Source organism: Prionailurus viverrinus, chromosome A1 (assembly GCF_022837055.1).
Source record: "Prionailurus viverrinus isolate Anna chromosome A1, UM_Priviv_1.0, whole genome shotgun sequence".
Lineage (NCBI taxonomy): Eukaryota > Metazoa > Chordata > Mammalia > Carnivora > Felidae > Prionailurus > Prionailurus viverrinus.
Window position 1 is genome coordinate 59,245,748 of NC_062561.1, and position 19,856 is coordinate 59,265,603.

Sequence of the window (19,856 nt, forward strand, 5' to 3'; positions counted from 1 at the left end):
TCTCCAATGATAATTATGTACAAAGTCTTACATGTGGAAGTATTTGTTGAGCTTTCTTTATTTGTGTCTGTTTATATTAAAAAATGTGTATTGTCAATTCTTCAAATTAGTAGTATCCATCATCTTTTTCAAATGTTTGTACATTAGTTACCATAGAATAAAAATAAGAAATAACTTAAAGAAAAAAAGTACAAAATAAATTACATGTATATTAAGACTCAATCTTATTTTATTAGTTATATTTTTAAAAGTTGTGTTTAATGACAAGGGGATACTCATATCACATTTTCAATCCTAGATCAAAGTGTAAGCCTTTTAAATTAAGTGGGTGAAAATATCAAGGCAGCTTAAAGGCCATTTAGCTGGTACTTCAGTTTACTTACTACTAGAGTAGTAAAGACAGGCTTTCTTCTTCCATGTTATAAAGATGATTCAAGATGGAGAATCAACATTACTGATATAATCCTTTCTTACATGTATTATAAAATCTCCATCCAGTTTGGAGAGCAATGGAAGATTATCTGAAGAATACTTTCATATATTTGCAGTAAGAATTTTCATGGTTATTTAGTGACAAATGATTTCTTAAATAAGGATTAATGCCATCTATGTCTAACAGGTTGACACATTTAAAAAGACTTGATCCTGTATGATTATGCACTAGTATCACTATCCTACAAAAATTCAAGATTCAGACATAAATCAGAAGCTGCACTGATATGCAGTGAGAAAACTGTAACTTCCATGTACACCAAGAAAAAAAACTAGGATAATTATAAGTTTATTTTGTTGGTTTAATTGTTAGAATGTCAAGGTACATGGGAATAAGGCTAGGGATACTGAATTCAGACTTGGGACTTTGAATCTAACAATTAAAGAAAGAAAACACACTGGCCATTTAATTAAGAAAATAATCAAACAGGGACTATAATAAAAGTGTATCTTTAGTAGGAGTGAGAAGAAATAGAACATGCAGGTAAAATCACCAAAGTTCTAAGTGATTATCACAGGTCACACGACCCATTAAGAGTTAAAGACCATCATTGGCTGTTTCAACTCTCAACTACTTGTAGTAGGGAAGCAAATCACACAAGACAGATCCCATTATGACTGAAACATTTAAGCCTTTAAAATTTGTTACTCTGTGAGGCACCTGAGTGGCTCAGTCAGTTAAGCGTCCAACTTTGATTTCGGCTCAGGTCATGATCTCATGGTTCTGAGTTCAAGCCTGTCATGGAGCCCTACATGGAGCCCTATATCAAGCCCCACATAGGGCTCTATGCTGACAGTGTGGAGCCTGCTTGGGACCCTTTCTCTTTCTCCCTCTCTCTCTGCCCCACCCCAGTGCTCTCTCTCTCTCAAAATAAATAAAGAAACTTAAAAAAATAAAAATAAAACTTGTTACCCTTTGGAAATCATAATGATTTCTACATCATTAATCCAGACTCCCACCGGATTTTAGTTTTGAAGTTATATTTAATTTGGAGGATATATTTACATGACTTAATATATAACTTTCTTCCATCTTGATATAAGTTGGAGAATGAATATTACTACTTTAGGTGATTAACAATGAAAGGCTTAAAAAAATTACCTCACCTAAAAAACAAGAATGTTCCTAAGGACATGTCTCTGTCTGCATTCATGGATCCATTCCAAGGATCCTCCAGGCATGGGAATTTTTTAAGTGTTTCTAATACCTCTATGCACTTGATTGGAATCAGATAATACTGGCAAATACTCTAGTGAATAGAAGTAGTGCAATAACATGAAATCTCCTCTTGCTTTGTTTTTGTCTTTAGAATGTAACTTTTAGTCATTATTGTGCTGATTTTTTTTAGTGGATAAATATATATAGCACTCCATATACACAAAGATTTTCCCTTAGTGAGTGTAACTCACTAAGAATTCTCATCTTTATTCTTTCCAACCTTGGGCATTAGTAGAGAAATTTAGGTTTTCAATGAACTATTTAAATACATAATCATTTATTGTTTTCTATGAATATATGCAATGATTTAAAAGAACACCTAGTGGGACACCTGGGTGGCTGAAGTCAGACTCGAGCTCAGGTTATGATCTCATGGTTCGTGAGTTCAAGCCCCCCATTGGGCTCTGTGCTGACAGCTCAGCCTGGAGCCTGCTTCAGATTCTGTGTCTCCCTCTCCCTCTCTGTCCCTCCCCTGCTCGCACTTTGTCCTCTCTCTCTCTCTCTCTCTCTTGCTCAAAAATAAATAAACATTAAAAACTTTTTTAGTAAAAAAGAAAAGAAAACCTAGTGTTATGATATCACAGCATACTCATAATTAGTTTTCATACCAGTAATGTCTTTATCAGCAAAAAGGCTTCTTATTCAAAATCAAGGAAATAATGTATAATTTGCTAGTATTGCAGACAGTCGGTGTTGAAACCAAAACATTTAATAGAACATTCAGGAATCACTAAAATAGTAGTAAGTAAATTAGAAAAAGTCCTTTCTAATTTGAAATATGTTCCTTACTAACCCTGTGCATGGATCTGCATGGTGTTCAGAAAACAGAATTAGATCACCTTGATTAATTCTACTTTGCTTTGTGGAAATCTGCTGTGTCATTGATTCTATAATCAGAAAGAAGAAAAATGAATCACTTTCATTTGTAGTCAGTGGGAAAACAATCTGCTGGAAAGGGGGAACTACTGTTCAGACTTAGGTCTGGCTCCATGTCAATCATACCCAGACACAGAATGGCCTTTTTGCAGATAGTGAACAAGAAGCTTCTGTGAGGATAACAGACAGAAATCTCCTTCTCATGCATGTACCTCAGTGCATGCGTGTGTTTGCGTTAATCCTGACTTGATTGAATTACAAATCAAACTAATTGAAGAAAGTTCATTTAAAAAGAGAGTTTTCATTTTATTTTTATTGTCGTGAGTGGTATTTTTAATCTTCTTGAAAGGCACCCAAGAATAATTACCTTTGTGAACCAAAAATATACAAAACTGTACAGAATAAATAGTTCATAGAAATCTAGCTATACTTTCTTGTAAAATAAAGCTACATCGTCCCACTCCTGAGGAAACTTAAAACACTTACCCTTAGACGTGCCTTTTGCTACTAATTTATGGCAACTATCAGTTTACATCAATAAAGATTTTTAAAAACACAATTTTTCCTATTTGTTTTACACCTGTGAATTATTACTTGCCACAATAAACATATTTCTATCATGGTCATTCAAATTTACAAAGGATTAATGCTATGAAAGAAACTAAACTTAATTTATGCACTAATCATATTTACAATTGAGTATCAGTAGCATTTTAAAAATATCCCAAGGAAAAAAAATGAACTTTGAGCACAAATGACATACCTTAGTTCACAGCAGCATTGACAATAAGATTGTCCACACAAAATGTGCAGAAAAACCAAAAAAGTTTGCCTATTTATCCACCTGAACTATTAATCACTCCTATTTTCAAATTCAGAAAGCATAGCAGTGGTATTTTTCTAACCCTCAAATGAAAACTTTGAAGTCTTGGGCTCCTCATAGCCTACTAATTCAACCTTCTATTTTTTTCTTTACTATTACTAGTGGTAATTTTGAAGTTCCAGTTCCTTTTGCCTTTATTTCAAGAAAATCAGGTGTATCTGACAATGTACATTTTTGTGGTATATACTGATAATATAAACAATATATTCCTTACATATTATAATAACTACATACACAGGTATAGCTTTTAAATGACAAAACCCAATTCTATTTCATCCACTGGTAAAGTAATTCAAGAAAATAAGGGCTGCTTAAAGACTCAACCCTCTTAGATGTGCAAGAGGACTTTTCTGAAACACTTTTAAGTATATGGAGAAATATTAATATAATCCTTGGATGATTTACATGCAAGGATTTATTTTATCGGGGGTAGGCAAAATTGCCCAAAGACAATGCAATGGCTTCTCCCAATGATCCCTGAGTTTCTTTTTCTTCTTTTTTTCCCATAGGATTACTGCTGTGCTTTAGTTCTGATTGATGACACACTCATGTAAGGCACTTATTTACAAGGATTGGACTTAAGACAGAATCACAGCATTTCTGCAAAAGCCCCAATCTCTCCATCTATGTTTGCTGCTCCAGAACTTCTAAGTAGTCAGGTTCAGCATGTAAGTTAGCTTTAAGCTCGAAATACTCATTTTTAGTCTGTTCCACTAATACCTTCCTGGGCCTTGAGTACATTAAAGTCTCCATTAATTTCAACTCTTCGTGGGCTCCAGGATAATGTACCTCCATGTCAGGCTGGAGTTGAGCAATGTTCTTCCTTAGGTATTCTGTGATTCCCAGTTGCTGAAGTTCTCTTTCTTTCTCTAAAATGTTCCTATATAATGAACTGGCATCCTGAAAAGATAAAAATTCAGTTGATTGGTCTGTGGTTTTGTATTTCATATTTGACCCTGTGAGTGGTGAATGATTTTCCCGTTCTAAAAGACTTCTTTGGAGATGTTTTGCATCACTTCCATCTTTTTCATTCCTTTCTTCTTCATCTTCCAAATGCTTTGGGCCAAAGGATGGACTTCTATAGACATGAACCATGGGACTCACCATGTGCTGCTCATAGAGTGATGCAGTGGGTCTCTCAGTAGTGTGGTGAGTTGTTTTATGGCCATACATACTATACTGGAGATGGACTGGACTGTTGTCTCTCATCTGTTCATCAGCTTGTTTCTTTTTGTATCTTCTCCTGCGGTGGAGAACAAGAACCACTATCCCTGCAGCACAGAACACAATGGTTATGAACACAATCAGCAGTCCTAGTATTAGAACAGAGAGTGGTACAGCATCAGTAAGTGATCTCAAAATAGTATCGGCTGTAGTTGTGGTTGCAGGGGTACTGACAATTATGTAACTAGTTTGAGTTGGCAGGGATGGGTTATTGACTAAACCAGGGCAAAGAAGTTCACTAGTTAGTGCTTTTAATTCCTTTTTGTCCAGGTGCTCTGGAGAAGTGCAGAGGATGTCATCTGTTACTGTGTTCTTACTTAGTTTTTGTAGCCATTGTTGCAATCCAACCAGGTCACAGGAGCAATCCCAGGGATTGTCCTCAAGGTCAATCTGAGTCAATAAGTCAAGGTCATCCAAGATATTACTTACAGGGAGATGGGTAAACTGGTTTGTTTTCAGGTTTATCCTTGTTAGGGAAACCCCTGAAAAAATATGTGGTGGTAAAACTTGCAGGAGGTTGTTATTTAAATAGAGGACTTTCAGTTTAGGCATTGGGTTAAAGGTCCCTGGCAATATTTCCTTAACTGCATTGTATTCAAGATATAAGTATTCAAGATTGTGGAGACCAAGGAACATGCCTCTACTTAATTTGGTCAGGTGGTTACCATTTAGATAGAGCTTTTGCAATCTTGTCAGATTCATAAATGAGCCTTCCTCAAGAACCTCAATACGATTATTTCCCAAGTGAAGCATTTCCAAAGTGAAGTATTCCACTAGATCAGACTTCATTAATGTATGGATAATATTCCCTGCTAGCACAAGCTTTCTCGGATTTTGTGGAGGAGGTTTTAGATCTGATAAGCTTTCAATATTGCGCTCCTGACAGTGTACTAGAAGTCCTGATGGGGATAGTACTTTGCAGTTACAGGGAATAGGACAGTAGGGTCCTGGGAGTTGAGTGAATGGCTTTGTAATATAGGGTATCAAAACTGGTGCTTTGGTGGTTGGTTTTGAAAGAGGTGTGGTTTTGGTTGACACGTGACTTTCACTCATTGAAGAAGTTGCTGCCAGATGTAACGATCCTGATGGATCCTCGTGTTCTTCATACACTGGTGGGGTGGGGCAAATTGATTCCTTTTTCAGTCTGCTTAGTATACTTCCTTTGAAAAATGGAGGGCTGTTGCAGACGACATCACCAATTACAGACTGTGGAGGCATGTTTTCCAACCAAATTTTTAGCTCTACTAAGTCACAATTACAGGTCCACTTATTGTCCTCCAATTGGAGGTCCAATATCCGGCCAATGTGTTCTAAAAAGCCAACATAAGGCAATGTTTGCAACTGATTTCCACGAAGATCTAGATGGGTTAAAGGAACGAACCGAAATATGTTTGGAGGAAGACTCTCAATGGCATTGTCATTTAAAATTAACACTTTAAGTCTGTTAAGCTTGCTAAAGGCACTTGGTTCAATCACTGTAATGAAATTGTTATCTGCTTGGAGGAATTCCAGGTTTTCCAGTCCATGGAAGGTATCCTCTTTGAGAATTTCTAATGAATTGTGATTAATATGAAGTTGCTTAAGAAGGCCAAGGCCATTAAATGCACCAGACTCAATATCTGCAATATTGTTAAATCCAAGGTGTATTGAGATAGCATTGGTAAGCCCAGAAAAGTCATTTGTGTGAAGCATTGTCAAGCCATTATTTAATAAACTTAGGTGAAAAGGTCGTGATGGTGGTACACTTATTTGGGATAACTTCTTGATACCTTTTTCTTCACAATTTATTAGCATTGTGCCATCTTTTTCCTCACAATTGCAAAGAGAATCACAAGAACCTCTGGTCGAGGACATTGGAGTTTGGGACTGTGAAGATATGCAGGCAAGGAGAGATGAATATAAGAGATGAATCCACAGCTTCATGTTGTCGTGTGATGAAATCTGATTCTGTAAAACAAAATGCAATAGCAATGCACTTTAGTGGGCAGAGGGAGGGAGGAGATGAACCTCACAATCACAAAATAGAAGGTTTTCCTCCAAAAGGAAAAAAAAATATTACTCTGAAACTGTGAATACCTTCTGCAGCTACATTTTCTTTTATTTTTTTTCTAATACTATGACAAGCATGTTTTGCTTTACTTTGAACTTGCCCTGTGATAAAAATACAAAATTTAGGTCAAGGAGAATTTTAAATTTTATATCATCAGTGGTATTCACATTTGCCAAATAAACTGCATTTTAATAGACGAGAGAGGTGCTGCTTAATTGGGCCATCAGTACTTTGATATGATGTAAAGGTGTGTATTTGAGAAGATGCTGATTTTTTTTTTACACAAAGTTGATGAATCTAAGGCTGAAGGATTACAATATAAGACAAATACATGATATTAGCCAGAAGCAGAGAATACTGTAGGGAATGCAAAAATGTTAGAAAGAGTTAGAAAAAATGTATGTATATATGTATGCACATATGCATTAATAATGCAATTCCTTTATTTGTTTATATTTTTGAACTGGACGTTACAATGTAACATCTAATACTTGTGTCTGTGTTTTAACCTGTTTTGATGATTGGCTCAAGGTACTTGTTAATTTTATCATCTATTTAAAAACCTTGAGGAAAATAAGTCTCTGACCATGTAAGATGGTAGTTCACTATGAAAAGAATTTCATTTTAACTATGCTGTCTAGGGCACTTTGTATAAGCTTGATAGTATTAGATACATATGGTTAAGAGTGCCCATTAAAATTTCACTTGTCGGACTGTATACTGAATTTCTAAAGGTAGGATATTTCCTGCTGCTTTTAAATTGTTATGTATGAGGTTAATATCATAACCTTGAAGAAGAAAAGCTGAGCTTTGTAACACATTTCTAGCTGCTGTAAATGAACAAGCAATGCCTCATATAAACTTCTAGCGAATGACTTTCTAACAAGGTCTTAAAATAGGCTTTAGGGGACTGAATGTCATCACATAATTAAACAGTGGATCTCCTTTATAATAAGGCTTAAAGTCACAAACAATGAACTCTACAACAAACTGCACGATCCTGAAACACTTGAGGATACCTCTAATTAGGGAAATAAAAAATGACAGTTCAGGATAACAGCATCATATATTCCAACTTCTTAAAAATTTAAGACATGCAGCTGAAATAGCAATTTTTTAAAAAAGATTTAACTCTGAGAAGCCAGCAGTGACAAGATAAATACATCTAACTCTAGTGGTGTTTAGTGGCATTTCTTTCCTTCAAATAGTATATCTTAAATTCATATAAATTAAATTGAAAGGTAAATAAACACCGTATCTCAAAACTTCAACTTTTCCAAATGGTATCTGCTTCTATTTACTTTTAATGGAATGTGAACAATAACTTTGAACCTAATTAACATTCACAATCAGACAGAACATTACCAAACCCCAATCAAGAATCCTGAAAAAAAAATTTCATCCCATGAAAATACATTGTTTTATTGAAAACATATCTAGTATGAAGTTTCTGAATGGTAAAAGGCAGCTGAGGAAATAAAACAGTATAGTGCCTTTCTATATGAAGGAAAAGTTAGCAGATTAAATGTTTCCAAGGGGAAATTGATTTTAAACAGCTCAGAGTCTATGTTTAGAATCCAACGGTTTGTAGTTGGGAGTCTTCAACTTGTGGATTAGCTTCCACAAACACTAAAAGTACTTCTTCATAGATTACTAAGAAATAATATTATTCATTTCACCAGTCACATCATCTTGAGAAAACAATAAATAACTTCCAAATGACAATCTCTGGTTATTTTTTTAAAATCTTATATTCATTTTATGTTCTTCAAAATGTCCTAGGGAACAGTTTGCAATCTTTTCAGAAATGCACACAAATTTGAACACTGGTTCCATATTGACAACATCTGATCCAATGTTAAAGAGGTCAAAAATATGTATTTTCAAGTCAGGAAATAATAAAAGTAGCCTACAAAATACAAAGAGTCTTTTAATATTCTGCTTATGTTTTAAAATTAGCAATGGTGTTTGGAAGTGCTCTCTCCTTCAGAAGGCATACATACTTAGTTTCCAACAACACACTGCATGCCATGAAATAAATAGTGGCATCTTATATTATTTGCTCCTCTGTGCAGCCAGCTGTTGGACTGTCTGCTGCTCAGAGAAAACAGGCAACTGCTACAGCATTAGTTGTGCCCATGAGTAGGAATGAAACTGGATATCTTTTAATGCAAAGTTATTTTTTTAAAGGACAAACATACAAATTGAATCACTTTAAGATAATGCAAAAATAGGCATTCGAAAAGCCTGAAAACATTCATCTTACCTGTAAAGCAGAGACTCTTCCTGACGTTATCTGTAATGCACAGCTGGAAGAGATGTTCAAAGTAAATTCAGTTTCCTTACTAAAAAAGAAAACACCAACCACCACGTACTTTCTTCTCAAATTTCACTTTTTGGCAGGTCCCATTGCTTCATAAAGTTAAAAACCTCTGCTCAAAGACCAAATGCTGAGCATTTCATTGAAAATATTTCAGGCAGAGTGCATGCTAGATCATCCTGAAGCAGTTGCCTTTTTTCCCCAATTAAAATTCACGGCATACTTCACAGCTATGCTGACTTTTTTTGCATATAGTTAACCATTTGCAAGCTGCTGAACACAGGAAATAAACAAGATGTTTCACAGAGCTGGGATTGATCACTCTTGCTTTCTTAGGTTGTAGATCCAAGCTGCAGCAGTGTTCTCTTTCCTCCCTTTCTAGTCTTTCTTGTTAGCTCAGTTTGTTATTAGTCAGATTGCCAAGGGCTGGGAGGTAGGCGTAAATAAAGAGACTTCTTGGCTTTTGACTCAGCCTTTAAGCCCTTCCCCAGCAGAGCGCTTTACCCTGCCAGTGTCATTTAACACAAGAGACAGCTCCACCTTGGGACTGCTCAACTCCTCCTCTTTCTGCAAATGGCCTTTCCCCTCCCTTTCAATATCAGAGAGAGTGCAAGTAAATTTTGGTGGAAATAATGATGTACCGTTTTAAACGTTGTATAAAAGCTAACTAACACATTATGTTAAATTCTCAGCTAGCACAGTACTGTACTGTTTACACACACGTGTGCAGAAAAGCTGCAAGCCATGTGGCCTGTAGAATGGTTGTTTCAGGTTCGGTTTTGCTTTTTTGGTTTTGTTTTTTACTGGTATTTATCGTTGAAATGGTGCACTAATTATTAAAATGTTCACGTGAACTACTTTCCTGCAATATTTGCAGTTTTGGATTTACCATTTAATTTTTTTAAAGCCTCATGTCAGAGACTCTCAGTAGTATACTTCGTTATTTCTTTCCCTACAGCTAATGTTCAGTAATGAGACTAGAAATGAGGTTCTTTTGCAGTTAAGATAATATTTATTTGGAATGGAAATATTATTACTATGAAATTCATTCAGGAATCTTTATTACAGATGGTTATTGTTAATGAACATTTTGCTTATCATTCTCCAAAATATGAAATGATGTCTTTTCAGGTAAAATGAAACAAGTTGAATGAGTATGTAGAAATTACAATATCCTGATTTTTATGGTACTAGCTGGAGAGAGCATTTTTTTTCCTAAAAAGATTCTATTTATAAAGCTACTTGTTTCTTCAACTCTCAAAAGTTTCTGAATCATCACTAATAAAACTCTCAACTGTCAGATTCCTTATTTCCCAAAATGCCTGTGTTTTAAAAAATCATTCCTTCTACCTGCATTCTAAGTACCTGAACTTTTTTACATCCAAAATGAATATATTAGATGCCATTATTTATTCATTTTGAAATAGTCTATGGTTAGAAACACCGTTCACCCGAGGTTCTAGAGGCTGCCTGTGTAATATTAGGTCTCATTTCAGGAAAAAAAAAAAGGTTTTTATGTAGGTTAAATCATCAAAATGGGAGAATACCAGATTGGGTTATTATTTAATGACTGTCTGCAGTTATGCATTCAAATTCATAAAGTTTTCATATCCTTAGTGTGGAACAGTTGCTTTAAAACATATGGATTTTGAAGTAGTTTTTAATATTCTCTCATTCCTTAATATTATATTCTTTCACTCATTAAGTGTCTCATTTATTTTCATGACACTGGGTGTTTTAAAATGAAATAGAGATAATGGTATAGGTAGGGGGATGGGGAAAGATGATAAAGATAAAGAGAGACTAATGGAAATAAGAGAAAATAAGAGAAAATGAAGGTAAGGAATTAATCTCAGGCCCAATTTGCTGCTCGCTGATGGCCAGGTTACATTAGCTTCACTCAATCTAATGATTTAGATAGGTAGGGACAAAATGGAGTTAGAATCAATGGGAAAACAAGGAACTAGTAACTTCCCTACCAGCACTGTATACACAATTCTCCAAATGTGTTCCTTTAGTTTTGGAATCGAGGCCACAGGAGAAGTGTTCTGGAAGTAGAGTCTGTGGAGGAAAGTGGTTCAAACAGACACATGGACAAGTAGAATTAAATTCCCTATAGATCGACACAGGTTTCTCTCATTTCCTCCAATTTGATTATGTGTCTATTTTATCCATAATGTACACCTAGCAGGTATTTCAAGTTATTTATCTCTAATCCCTTACCTATACATGACATGTTGTCCTCATACATAAATTACTGGTCAATTCAAAGGTAAGGAAGAGGAGAAGTAACTAACAACCCCTTTTTTATATTTATTATTCTTTACTTTTCCTCTAGATTTTGGGTGGAAACACAAAGAATGGTTGGGTAAAGAATTGTTTGAGAAGCATTCTGTAGCTTTGAACTTAGTTCAAAGGAGTAGTATTGATAAAGAATTATTCAGCATTACCTTAAACTCAATAGTAAATATATATGTATATATATAATAGTACATACAAAATGATTATGGCTAAATCCATTATTCTCTAGGTTTTGTTAATGGTAATCCCTCAGTTATTTCACTAAATCAATCATGCTGCCATTCTTTCCAAATTGCTTATGGCAGAATGTGTTATTGATTATTGGACATTTAATTTAACATTGTTTCTATTTTCCAATTGTTACATGGAAAAATGCTTTTCAGTGTATCTTTCTCCAAGTTTTAGCAATAAATTCAATAAGTGATCCTAATAAATACTAGATTTTATTAACCTTTCCACATAATTTACCCCCAGTGACTCCATATTGGAAGATGTTAAAACGTAATCAATTATTTTTAACCACATAGTCTACATTATGTTTTATTGCGACTTTTAACTGCTTCTTAGAATGTGCATCTTCAAGGGAAAACATGAAAGTTCTAATTATAATGAAAATACCAAGCAACCAGAAGAAATAAACCTACCACTGTTAGTCATTTTAGAGCAGCAGTGTACATAAGGCAGCACAGTGCACAGTCATAACACCAGGACTCAGGAGAATGCCTTCTCTTCTCTGCTCATGTAGATGGGAGGTGGGTAGGGTGGGGAATCATTTTACATATCTAATGGTGACAAAGGCCAGATGGAAGAATATTTTATGTAATTTGTTGGACTGGACTGATAATGCATATGGGACAAATAGAATGAAAAGATCAATATTAAGCGCTGGAAAGAGTAAAGAAAAATTACTAACAGTGAAAGAGATTGATTCATGCTGTACAGGACTAGCTCTACATCAGAACATCTGCCCACCTTTTTTCAGTGCCACATTTAAGTGGTAAAATGAAAACATATGTCTGATTGATTTTAACACAAGAATCTGGAAGGCTTGAAGAGAGAGGTCTTTACACTGTCTGTGGTGTAGACTGAGGTATATTAACATATTTTGAAGGTAGAAAGTATAACCCTTGGTGACCCTTTGAGGATTATAATACTATAGATGTATTTTAAATATTCATTGATGCTTTCACTCTCTGAAGAGATATTTAAACAAGGAAATAATCCCAAAATAATGTCACTTTGAAAGTATGTACATAATTATTAAAAAATATATTCAAAACAAATTCTTGAGTAACAGCATTCCTGTGGGCTCTGTCTGCTATGTACTTTCAGAGAATTACAATGAAACTCAAGATAATGTTATTAAAATTTAATATTACAGAATTTGTGAGTAACATCTAAATTTACAGATATGTAGAAAACTTGTGCACTAGTTTCACAAACATTAATAAAGACATATTTCCTGTTTCTTATTTCAAGCTAAAAGTTTCTCTAAAATTGTATATACTTTTGAAAATGTGTATGTTCCATTGTAAAACTCTAAAGGAAAACTCTAAAGAAACAGAAAAAGTTAAATCTACTAAAAATCCCAGAGATTAACTTCAACTCAAATATTTATTTTGTATTCCTATCCTGTTTATTGTATACAGAATTAATACCTCTTATAAAATTAAAAAAAAAATCTTTAAAAATAATAATGGGGCAAAGTCTACTTAAAATGTGTAATTGAACTTATTTACACAAATCTTATTCATAAAAGATAATAATTAAAGAATGTTGTCTTCTATCTTTCATAATACTATGCCATACAGTAACCTTAGAATTTGTTTCCCAAATCTTGAACTTAGAGTTCTCTTTCATGCTTCACTGGAAGAGAAGCCTGAAACAATTTGCCATCTTTATTTTATTTTATTTTATTTTATTTTATTTTATTTTATTTTATTTTATTTTATTTTATATTTTTGGTTCCGTTAAAAGAATCAGAGCATAATGATCATGGATACTTTTTCTTTTGACAATAACATACAATTTAATAAAGGAACATCACCTTTGTATATAGAAGAATATAAAATTTCTCAACTTTTGGCAATAACATCTTGTACATGGAAGGACATTTGCATATATTCATCAAGAATAATCACTGAGAAATGCAAATTATTTTAAATGTTTAACCCTATAATTGTAATATGTAGCCATTTTTCCAAATATGTAAATATCATGTAATACCATGTAAATATCATAACCATGAATATCATATATCTCTCTATCTCTATCTATCTCCATGTCTCTATATATTTATGCTTTAAGATCATCTATATGGAGAAGATCTCCATATAGTGGGATGAAAGTAATAATTTTACCAACCTAACAATGATTAGTTGACACTGAAATTTAAGTAGCAAACTTTACAGTGAAAAGTCTACATGTCTTAGAGGGAGTTTATATGATAGATACAATATTTTATAAAGTCATGCATAAGTGGTTTAGGAAACTTTCCTTTTGCATTGACTCTTTAATTAAAAAGGTTAATTTGTTATTTAAATCTTAAGTTTCTTTCATGGTCAATTTGCTCTGAGAGCAAAGGTATAAAACTAATAATGGAATTGCTTTATTCTAAGAGAGCTTTTACAATCATACTTCCTGTTTTTGATTTGAAATCTGTTGACACAAAGGAACTCTCTGATACCTTTATTTAACCTGGCAAAACCTAAGCAAAACAAAACAAAAGCTTTCTCTTGGAAGCTTGGATTAGAAATTCTCTGTCTTCATGTAAAGTGTATTTGTGATTTCATAAAGTTCCTTACTTCAAATGGATAACTAAACATATATATATGTATATATGTATACATGTATGTATACATACATAGATATGTATGTATACATATCTATGTATATATACACACACACATATATATACATACATATGTATATGTATACATATATACAACTAAAAAATGTTGATTAATGTTTTACAATGAATAATGAGCAGTAGCAAGAGACAAGGTCCAGTGTAATAATGGTAGACTGGGAGTTACTTTGATGGTAAAGACTCCTCTAGGGAAAGCTATTATCTACTTGGTATTTTTTCTCTGTTACTATAGAGTGAGTTGCACATAGGAAACACTCAAATAAGTAGTTATTCAAGTTGAATAGTTTCTTTGTCTTTCTCACTATCGTGTAATCTTAGGACACTTACTATTCCTAGGGATGCATATACATTATATTTTTAAAATTTTTGTCTATATAACAAAAACTAATGCTAAAGATCAAGACTGAAAATTTTAAAAACTTGATTCCCTGGATTTTTCCAAATATTGTTGTTTGGCAGTTATTATAATACAACCTGTGTGACCAGATCACTTTGTTACCAGATGATTAACAATAATGCCAGGCAAATACCACTGAATCAAATAAGCATGATAGATGCTCAGCTTGGTGGTTCACCGGCAGGAGATTTAAAATTTCTGGATGTCCTTCTACTGTCAATCACAGTTTGGACATCACTGACTATCCCTATTACCTACTGCTGTGTCATGAGGAATGTAACTTATTCAAACTGTTTTAATCTCGTAATTGTGATATTCACCCATTTTTACAGAACATGTCAGTTTCATTAAGTTCAATGCATTATTTTAATAAAATAAAACTGTACATATCATGCATATATGTACAGTTATTTAATTATGCTTTAAAATCATCTACATGGAGATGATCTCCACATTGTGGAATGAAAGTAGCACATTTTCCAGTCTAGGCTTGATTAGTTGACATGGAAATCTAAATACCAAATTTTACAGTCATTTGGATAGTAATAATTTTTTTTTGTTACAATTGGATCTATATTCTGTAAAGAAAATAATTGACAATGAAACATGTTCATTGAGAAATGGAAGTGCATAGTTCAAGAAGTGACTCAGGAATTATTCTATTTTGCATTATTTTTACTTGATAACAATGGAATTAACATAAAAAGACAGTTACTGAACTACTACTATCATCACTGGAGTATTAGTATTAAACAAGAAAGTGAATAAATCATTAATGGCAAGTTTCACTCGATAATGTTGGCTGTTTTTTTTAAACAGGAATCTTGATGAAAACTCCAAAACAAAATAAGGAGTATTGCATTTTGGTATATAACATTTTAAAGAGTATAACATAACATAGAGAAAAAGCTTCTGAGTTGTAAATAATTCACTTAGATACACGGAGTCGTTCCTTCAAAATCTATATTCAATGTACAAAAAATGCATTTATCCCTTACCTGCATATCTACATGGAGATAAATATGGATATTTATTAATATAATTATCCTTTTGATGATTTTACTGTATACATCTCACCTATATTAATCTTTAATCTTTCCTCTGAAATAATTGAGGCTTCCTTATGACTTCAATATTGTATATTTCCCATATAATATTACATGTTTAAGAAAATAAGGGCAATATCATTTATAACTTTCATGTTTCCCAATATTGTAATAGGACATAGACCATTGTGATATATAATAAATAATACCAATGAAATATCAACAGCAATAAAATTCTAATAAAAATTAATACCTAATAATCAAATGACTGTTTAAGTGGACAGATATCCTTTGTTGTTTCTTGGGGGTAGGGGAAGGAAAGGGAGTTGACAATTAATTTCAAATTAATTTTGGATGTATCATACGGGATTTTCCTAGGCAGTCTAAAATTTCAAGCCTCATAAAACACTCATTTGAACTATAAAGACTTTCAATTCCCTCCCCCTCAAAGAGTATTAAATTTGAAGTCACATGATACAGTAAGACAAATACTCCTCAAATATTTGTATTCTTTTCTTTGATTATGATCAGAAGGGCATTTATAAAAAGTATTTCCTCATTTTTATTTGCAACTCCAACCTACTACAACTTAGGAAACTGATTTTTAGAAACCTCACAGCTTTAAACAGTTGTTTAGCAGTAAAACAATTTTAAAAACATAGCTTAACTATCTTAAAAAAGGAAGCAATTCAAAATAGCACTTACCTGCTTTTCCTTTCCATACATAGAAATACATGTCTTCCACAAAAATATTACAAATTTTTGATACTAGTAGAAATCACTGTTTAATAATTCTTGGTTTGAGGGAAGATGAAAAACTGAAAGCAAGAGTTTTTAATCTAAAACTAATCTTGAATATTTGTATAATATTGTTAAGAACTAAGGGAATCATTCCTAACACCTCCTTTGGTTCAGACCTTTTTTGCTCTTTTAGTTCCCTCTAGTGGATATTTTTAAAAATTCTTAACAACTTTAAAAGCTGCAGAGAGCATGCTCTGTTGAATTCTTACTTTAAACATGTAGATTATGTATGTAGTTGTTCCATTGCTGGCCTGTAACAATTATCATGATGTGTTAACAGTATATTTTAAGAAACATTTGACCAAATTTGAGCATGATTAGAAGCAAAGTATTACAGAATATATTGTTTGTAAGAATAACTGACAATCTCCATTGTTTTTATTACCCATCATATTCTTAAAAGGGTTTATAAATGTTCCTCAATTAAACAACAACAACAAAGAACATGCTACAGCTATTTATTAGTGTCCAACTATCTTTTAAAATTTTTTTTTATCTTCAGATATTAAATTACTACTACTAATAATAAATAGTAGTATGTATGTATGTATAATTGTGAGCTCTCATCATGTTTATAACTAGTGTGATCACTCTACACATAGTAACATATTTATTCTTAGAACAAATCTATGTGACAAGTGCTTCTGGAATGAGGAAATTGGTGTGTAAAAGTAATATACACAATGTTACAGAACTAGTAAAGGCAGAGTCTAGACTTCAACCTATCTATCTATTCTGACTTCAGAATTTGTTTATTCAGCAGATAAAATTGCTAGTCAGGGCAAATATTCTCATAAGCGGACATAATTTGTAATAAGATAAGATTTTAGTCTTATATATAATAGGAATAAATTAAAAAAGAATTTGTTTTTGAATTAAAAATACTTTTTCTAAAACATATTTCATTCAATACATAAGCATTAATGACAATTGTGGGCAAAGAATTGCATTGGTTGAAAACACAAACATGAACTTTTTATATGCATACATATATATGATTCGCACATAGATATACCTGAAGAACTGTATAATTGATCAAGTGATCTATATCTATATCGATATCGATATAGATATAGATATCCTCATCATACTACATTATACTAACCACCTATACTTCTTTGTCCTTCTAAGTCAGTGAGTACCAAGCTTCTACAAAGATTGACATTTAGAGGAAATCAATTTGTCACATCTTACTCCACTTACTTTAGGGTTGCCTGAGGGAAGAGGGAAGAGCCTATTGTGCAATATATAAATCCAGAAGCCCTTTGGATCAGATTCATGTTGCATGCTCCACATCCGATGAACTCTGTAGTCTCCCTGACCTAACGTGGACCCCACTGCCTGCCCTAAAGTGGACCCCAGACACCCCACATAAGATTCCTCAAATGGATACATAATCTCTCCTTCATAATAGACATGTCTCCCTCCATCTCCCCAATGTACCCTCACCCATAATAGACACAAGTATATTTTAGATATGGAAGGTGTGTGCATGTACTAATGATGCGAGTGGACATTCACCAAACCCCTGGATTATCTAAAGAACAAGTGGGGACAGGAGTGAGATATGAGAGAATATGCCACTAGGCATGGCAAGGGACTATGATATTCTGATTACCCGGTTCTTCCTTCTCACAACAAATAAAACAACATAATACTGCTTATCATCCGACTTGATTTTGCTGTTCTTTCTTAAAGTGTTAAGGTATTATATTCCACATATTTTTTAGAAGCTCAGAGTCATCATTGTGGATATTAGTTATACAGTCACTCATTTAATAAATATTACTTGAATTCTAAATGTAACGATATTATTAAGAACCTTAATAAATATATATTAATATTTTTAAAAAAGAAATTACGGTGCCAGGCACCTACTATATATTTCAATTAAAAAAAAACTCTTCACAACACCCTATAAGAGATATAATATTGTTCACTTTACAGGTAAGGAAAGTGATAAATTAAGAATGAAAAATAACTTGGTGAGGGTCACACAGCTCGTAAATAATCAGCTTTCTGGTCTGGCTGAGTGTAAGAATCATGCTTCCCTGTATATGGCAGTTCTAATAAAATATAAAATGCATTAGGTTTGAGTTATTTAATGTTTAAGGCTGAGACATTTAAGTAAAATATCAAGTGAAATATTAGCATAATATGAATTTTTAGGTTTTATAAAATACATTGTTTTTTAAACATACCTTGAAGAAAAGACATCTTAATTAAAGACTTATAAAAGAAGGTGTTATCTCAAGAAACTTAAGTTTAAAATCAAATGTCTAACTGGCTATAAATCATTCAGCAAAGATGTGTACTGAAAAATACTTAATTTGTAGTTCAATATCTCCCTCTGCTGTTAGAAAACACTAATGAAAATTGTTTCAGCATATATACTTACATGGTAGACTATGTTTATATATTAACACAATAAAATACATTAAAATTTTCATAACCTTTCTTCATGTTTTAAAATTGTGAATCCTACATTACATTTAAGAAAACACTTCATTTAGTTGAAATGAAAATAGTAAATGCTAGACATTAAACTTACAGTGAATAATTTATATGATTAACTTTACTGAAATTTTATGTCTGTCGTATAGTTGTTTTGGGTATTCGTTTTACACAAGTATTACATGTGAGAGAATACCTGAAAACTCTTTCTGTGTTACCTCCAATAATTCTGGAATTCTCTTTCTTTTTTTTTTCTGTTACAAAATTGAAATTTAAGCAAAAAAGTATTTCCAATGTCACAGACTTCTAGGGTAATACTGTAACTAAATATAATTTTCTCAATAGCTACATTAGTAAATTAATAGAATATAAATACAGTATTAACCACAACTTCCTAATCATGGATAAAGAAACACAAACACAAAGAGCCCAATCATAAAATACATACATAAAAATATTACATTATTACCAACAATTTTCTTCTTAAGATGAGAACATAGCATAGATATTAAAAAGAACATATCATTTTTGTATTTGCTAAGAATAATGTTTTTAGAAGCCGTTTCCTATAATTATATTTGGTGGTAGATATTATTACATGGCTCTCTTTTAAAACTCTATTGTTTATGACAATCAAAAATAATAAAAACTTGAAAATTATAATAAATGGAAAAATGAAGTACTTTTATCAAAGGAAAGGGAAAATATAAAAGTTAAATTAATTCAGATAAATCCAGGATAAAAAAATCATAAAGTGCTTTGTAATGCAATGAAATAAATGTTAAAATGAAATTAATATATTATTTATAGAAATAACAAGTTTAATGATTTAACATAAAAGGGCTAAAAATACAACTGTTTGCTCCCATTTTTACATCTAGTTATATATTCCCTGACATCTTTGTAAAAATCTTTGTTCCTTTG

General features: G+C 32.6%; 1 protein-coding gene across 2 annotated transcripts in view; it reads right to left on the reverse strand.

Annotated features, from left to right (window-relative positions):
• Window positions 1-2,882: 2,882 nt before the first annotated feature.
• SLITRK6 (SLIT and NTRK like family member 6) overlaps window positions 2,883-19,856 on the reverse strand; it is a 29,720-nt gene continuing 12,746 nt past the window's right edge. For both annotated transcript variants that reach the window (XM_047877605.1, XM_047877615.1), the window contains 2 exons: window positions 9,011-9,053; window positions 2,883-6,641 (listed from right to left, as the gene is read on the reverse strand). In XM_047877605.1, coding sequence (XP_047733561.1) covers window positions 4,095-6,641; window positions 9,011-9,053 — 2,590 coding nt within the window. In that variant the 3' untranslated portion in view covers window positions 2,883-4,094. The remainder of the gene's footprint in view (window positions 6,642-9,010; window positions 9,054-19,856) is intronic.